The sequence below is a fragment of the Oryzias melastigma genome, linkage group LG21 (assembly GCF_002922805.2).
Source record: "Oryzias melastigma strain HK-1 linkage group LG21, ASM292280v2, whole genome shotgun sequence".
Taxonomy (NCBI): Eukaryota; Metazoa; Chordata; class Actinopteri; order Beloniformes; family Adrianichthyidae; genus Oryzias; species Oryzias melastigma.
The window spans coordinates 3,256,995-3,262,355 of NC_050532.1; the positions used below are offsets into that span (position 1 = coordinate 3,256,995).

A 5,361-nucleotide genomic window follows, 5' to 3' on the forward strand; every position below is an offset into this window, starting at 1 on the left:
GAACAAGGAGCTGTTCCCGCCATGATCAGGATAGTGAATGAAAACCCAGGAGAGGTGAGATTACAACCAAAGATCATTAGGAACATATTCATATGGTACATCCATCCATCCATCCATCGTCCATATTCTTGCACTGATCCTGGACCGGGTCTTAGCCTCATATAGAAAGATTCCAAATTTAAAGAGGGTGCGACTTCCTTGTCAGGTGAATGTCTTGACTGTGTGGAACATCCTCAGGTGTCTCTGGTTGCCACGGGTCCCCTGACTAACTTGGCTCTGGCTGTGAGGTTGGACCCGTCTCTGCCGAGCAAACTGCGAGGGCTCTACATCATGGGGGGCAACACGGAGTGTGAGTAAAACGCTGTCAGGCTCTAAAGTCAGGGAAGTGAACCTAATGTTTCAGACCACAATTATGCAAACGACATTCAACTTTGACCACTATTCAAGTTAGAAATGTTAAGATGTCATAACAGACTCAGACCTGACTTTCAGCCTCACATTAAGGCCACAAATGAGTGCAAGAGGACCTGGCTACAGACATCAACATCCAGAACCAGAATTCTTGACAGGAGTCATAGGTGCTCGAAAAAACCTTTATTTTAACTGCCGACCATAACTTTTGAATTTTTTCCTCGTATTAAGGTTTAATAAACATTTTCTACAATTCTGAACGCTTCTGGGTTAGAGTTGCAGTTAGTGTAAGTAGTATAATTTCCCTTTTATCTGCAGCCAAGTCCCTCAGTCACACAGTGAAACTGAAAGATCTCACAGTGAGACAAGATTTCATCTCCTGTAGGTTGGATTACCTCAATTCTTTTTTTTGCCTTTTTTCTTAATTTATTTTATTTATTTATTTATTTGACGGGGGGAGGGGGGTATTCTGCAACAACAGATTTTGAGCCCCAACCATTACTGCTTCGCCTCCATGCTTAGGGAGGATTTGTGCGTTCATGTCTCCAAACCTGACTATACAATCTCACTACCAACTTGTCATTTATGTGGGTATGATTCGAACCCCCTCCGCATCACTTTTTTATATTTTGGGTGCAACTCATCGTTTTTTGACATGTGGCTCTTCCCATTAAACTGGGACAGGGTACTGGTCGTGGTATCGGATGGATTACCTGACGTGGTATCTGAGACGGTAACGGACGCAGTAACGAATGCAATAACAGACCCAATAGCGGACGAAGTAACGGACGACATAACGGACGCGGTATCGAATGCAGTAATGGACCCCGTAACAGCCATTGTAACAGACAGGGTAGCGAAGGTGGAACCTGTACCGGGTTAGGGTACTGGTACCAGTTCGCGGCCCAAAGGTTGGGGACCCCGGATTTAATGGGAACAACCAGCACGTCAAAAAACAATGAGTTGAGGACACCCAGAACATCAATAAGTGACGCGGATAGGACCCGAACTATACGTCCATGTATGCGCTGGGAGTGAGAACGCGTTGAACATGGAGGTGCCATGCAGACCAAATGCTCTGACTTTGGCCTCCTTTGTTCCGGACTTTGTTGGAGAAGTCCTGGTGTTTGTTCAGATGCAGAATGATGTAGGACTTCCTGATCCTGCTATGATCAGAACTTGGAGTAAATCATTTACGCTGTTTCTACAACAGCCTCAGAGAACTTTGACGTGTTTACTGATGGCTGAAAAATGACTGCTACTATCTATTGGAAGTATCACTTCTAATTTTAAGTTCACTAAGTTCATTGCTTGGCATGACGTAGGTTTATCAAAAAAAAAAAACTAAACTTTAGAAAATGTCTATAATCTGCTTCCTGTGCCTCAGCTCGAGGAAATACAAGAGTATGTGGCGAGTTTAACTTCATTGCTGATCCTGAAGCTGCATACATCGTCCTGAAGGATTATCAGTGTCCCACATACTTGGCCTGCTGGGAGTTTACCTGCTACAACAAGCTATCCTGGGTAAAAACAGATTTATATTAACATTTGTATATTATGGGTAAACAGGACTCACCGCCACCTGTTTCTGCAGGACTTCTGTGAGACCTGGTTGGCTCAGGACAGCCACAAAGCTCGCTTCATGGAGACCATCTTCCGCCACAGCATCCAGGCATCCCAAAGCAAAAGCTTTGAGAAGGTGTTTTTCGCCGGTACGGGCCTCACTTCCTGTGACTCCTACGCCATGGCGGCCGCTGTGGATGATTCCTTCGTCATTGAGAGCGACTGTTACCCCGTCAGCGTGGAGCTGACAGGAACTCACACCAGAGGCATGATGGTGGTGGACACGCTGGGCTTTCTGAAGAAGAGCCACACGGCTTTTATCATGAAGAAGGTGGACATGGAGAAGTTCAAGCAGATGATGATGGCTGCTCTGAAATAACAGCTGAAGTTCAGGCTAAAGGTTTGATGTGTTAGGAAACCGCGCCTGGACAGATTGACCAGGTCATCAAATTCTTACTGTATTTTCCAAACACTATGAGGCACTATTTTGTTAATACCCTTACGCGGCTAACATGTTACTGTGTCAGAGTGTGTGTGTGTTTTTTTATGTTACTTAAAAGTTGGAAGTTAGCTAATTACAATAGGCCTTACTTTTTTGTGTTTTTTTATAGGTTGCAATTAAGGTTGAGAGTTGCAGGTATTGTGAATACGCTAATGTGGCTAACACTTCTAACAAGGCTAACGTGTTACAAAAGTTCCAGAGTTACTGTGAACGCAGTTAATAAAGTCTGACTAAAGGACTTTTCTCTGACTCTTTTTTTTTTTCTTTTAATCTTCCTCATAGTTCAGCGAACCTTATATAGGAGATAGGTTCTAAAATAAACCATTCATTGGCAATATATAGTGCAGAAATTATGGTAATGTGAAGATGATTTTAGTGCCATAATCAAGCTTATAAACCATTTTCCCCAGTGAGGTCTGCAGAAAAGAGAACACGGCGAAAATCCAAATACACTTTTAACTCATCCAACACAAATAAAGATAGATACATAAAATAAAAAGACTGAAATTATTTTTTTTTTACTGTTTTTGTAGGTACACTCCGCTCCGCTAGAGGGCGCTATATTAATGAAAAGCTATAGCCGTCGCACAGAAATAACCGTAGAAGAAAGGAAGCGGCAGGAAAAGAAGAAGAAGTACTTTAATAAATGTTTTCTTCTGGACTTCTGCATCGACTTTGCGTTTCTTCTGTGTGGAGGTGAGTCGCTGCTGTTCTCAAACTACACGGACTCCGACCTTCGTTCGGTTTCCTGCTGACGCTTACCGGGGAGCGTTACGCCGCCTCACCGGCTCCTCCTGACCTGTTCATCCAGAGGCTCTGCTGCTGGAACTAACGGAACTGAGATGTAACGAGATGGGCGTTACTTTTCCTTTAAATCTTGATATGTCACAAAGATGTTTGCGTTATTAAACTGGACAGAAAAATCAAGTCTTTCTTTAAATTTTGCAGTAAATATTGGGTGTTATGGAGTTAGTCATGCTTCTTAAATAACAGCATTTTGAATTTTATTAAAAAATTAATCAAATGTTTTTTTTAATTACTTTTATATTTGAAGTGCAGCTTATTGTGTTAATAATCTCATATAAACAGTAAAAATTTAAGTTGTGGTTTTCCACATTAGTACACAGCGTTCTTTTTATTGTTTAAATCTGTCAAGTGTCGTCCTGACGGTCATTGCATTAATACTTCAGCCGCCAGATGGCGCCATTGCTCTTTATTTGTGATCATTTTAATGCTTCTCCTGAAGTTTTCTGCAAACTGTAGTTCAGTAACAATATCTGGTTTCAATGATACCCAGTCAGAATGATGTCAGATTGTATTACTATTTTATTTATGAGTTTAATTTGTAGGGATTTTACACATAAAAAAATAAATAAATAATAATAATTTGTGATTAAAAATACTCCAAAGTTAGCCAAAAGGGGTTTTTTTTTTACCTGTCGTCCCTGGACAGGTGTTTCCCTAAAAATAAAGTGAAGTCAACAACTAAAAAGTATACATAAGCATAAATATGTATTTGAAGTTTATATGTCATCATTATAAACTGTAAACAATACAATATAAATAAGGTTTATTTTAGCTTAAAGGATTTTTCTGAGACAGAATTGTTAAAGTAAAATTTGATTAATAAATTGAAAGAAAATTTTACTTAAAAATAAAAAAAGAGCTTGTGAAATTGTTCTAAATGTCCCTTTGTTGTGGTTGTAGCTAAATGAATTGTTGGCTAATGACAGACCATATTCATACAAATCACATAGTGAACTTCTGAGCATTTTAGACATTTTAATCATTACACATTCTCTGACCAGTTATTTGCACTGGATATAGACAGAGAAATAATTTATGAATTTAGTCTTTTATAGCACCATAAAATAAAAGCTAAAATTTTAGTTTTCTAAATATGTTTTAATTTTTTTTTTTTTTTAGAGCAGAAAAGTGTATATTTGTGTCCCTCATCTCCTTTGATGCAGTTGGACAGATTTCTGATGAGCTCGTTTATTCATTATCTTCTGCTTCCTGTTGCGTCACTCCATTCTGCCGTCTTTCTGTCATCTTTGCTCCCAAAGGTTGTTCTCCACAGAGCGTCGTTGGCGGTCTGTGGCAGCAGGTCACCAAATTCTACGTTTGTCCCACTCTGTCACAGGTAAGTGTTTCTATGTATTTTTAGAAAACTTTTTCAACCATTAAAATATTTTCTATAAAAAAATCAGTTTTCTGTCCAGTTTGTGTTCAGTTATTCATTTACAGTTTGGATTAAACATTAACCAAAGATGAAGGTTTAGAGTGTTCTGTTCCTTCAGGCTGCAGGATGGCGAATAAGAAGCTGCTGGTGGACGTGGACTGCGGCGTGGATGATGCTCAAGCCATCATGCTGGCGCTGGCGGCTCCAAACGTGCAGCTCCTGGGCATCACTTGTGTTCACGGGAACACCTCAGTGGAGAACGTGTGTAAAAACTCACTGCGTGTTCTGCAGGCCTGCGACAGACTGGAGGTGAGCTGCTGCATGTAAAGTGGTTTCAAAGCTGTTTCAATCAATGGGTGTTTGCTCTTTAAGCCTCGTTATTTAAAGCAGAAAGGGGGCAAGTGTGTTTCCTGTTTTTCACAGAGATAAATAGACTCAGAAATAAAAGACTGAAACATTGTAAGGAGCAGAACAATCTCTAAATAACTAGAACTTTCCAATGCTCTTCAACACAGTATAAGAAATGTAGTGTTTTCTTTACTGTGAGACAATATGAAGCTTTTTAACTATTACTCACTTGGCTTGTTAAAAACACAGACTTTCTTTCAATACATCCCTGACCAGATAAGTTACTTCCTACTTTGAGAAACACATTTGTGAAAAAAAAAATCTTTAAGTTATAGCACAGTAAAACCTTCAGAAA

At 39.8% G+C, this 5,361-nt stretch overlaps 2 protein-coding genes across 3 annotated transcripts in view; both read left to right on the forward strand.

Moving 5' to 3' along the window:
* Positions 1-2,718, forward strand: part of LOC112155222 (inosine-uridine preferring nucleoside hydrolase) — a 3,964-nt gene extending 1,246 nt beyond the window's left edge. Inside the window, exons 3-6 of the mRNA XM_024286737.2 lie at positions 4-54; positions 238-349; positions 1,799-1,935; positions 2,006-2,718. Of these exons, the coding sequence (XP_024142505.1) occupies positions 4-54; positions 238-349; positions 1,799-1,935; positions 2,006-2,353 (648 nt within the window). The 3' untranslated portion in view covers positions 2,354-2,718. The remainder of the gene's footprint in view (positions 1-3; positions 55-237; positions 350-1,798; positions 1,936-2,005) is intronic.
* Positions 2,719-2,968: 250 nt separating this feature from the next.
* LOC112155403 (inosine-uridine preferring nucleoside hydrolase) overlaps positions 2,969-5,361 on the forward strand; it is a 5,110-nt gene continuing 2,717 nt past the window's right edge. The window contains exons 1-3 of one of the 2 annotated variants that reach the window (XM_024286998.2): positions 2,969-3,172; positions 4,543-4,619; positions 4,777-4,967. In XM_024286998.2, the coding sequence (XP_024142766.1) occupies positions 3,123-3,172; positions 4,543-4,619; positions 4,777-4,967 (318 nt within the window). In that variant the 5' untranslated portion in view covers positions 2,969-3,122. Of the gene's footprint in view, positions 3,173-3,211; positions 3,321-4,542; positions 4,620-4,776; positions 4,968-5,361 lie in introns of those variants that run through there. The other variant, XM_024286999.2, reaches the window with a different exon arrangement.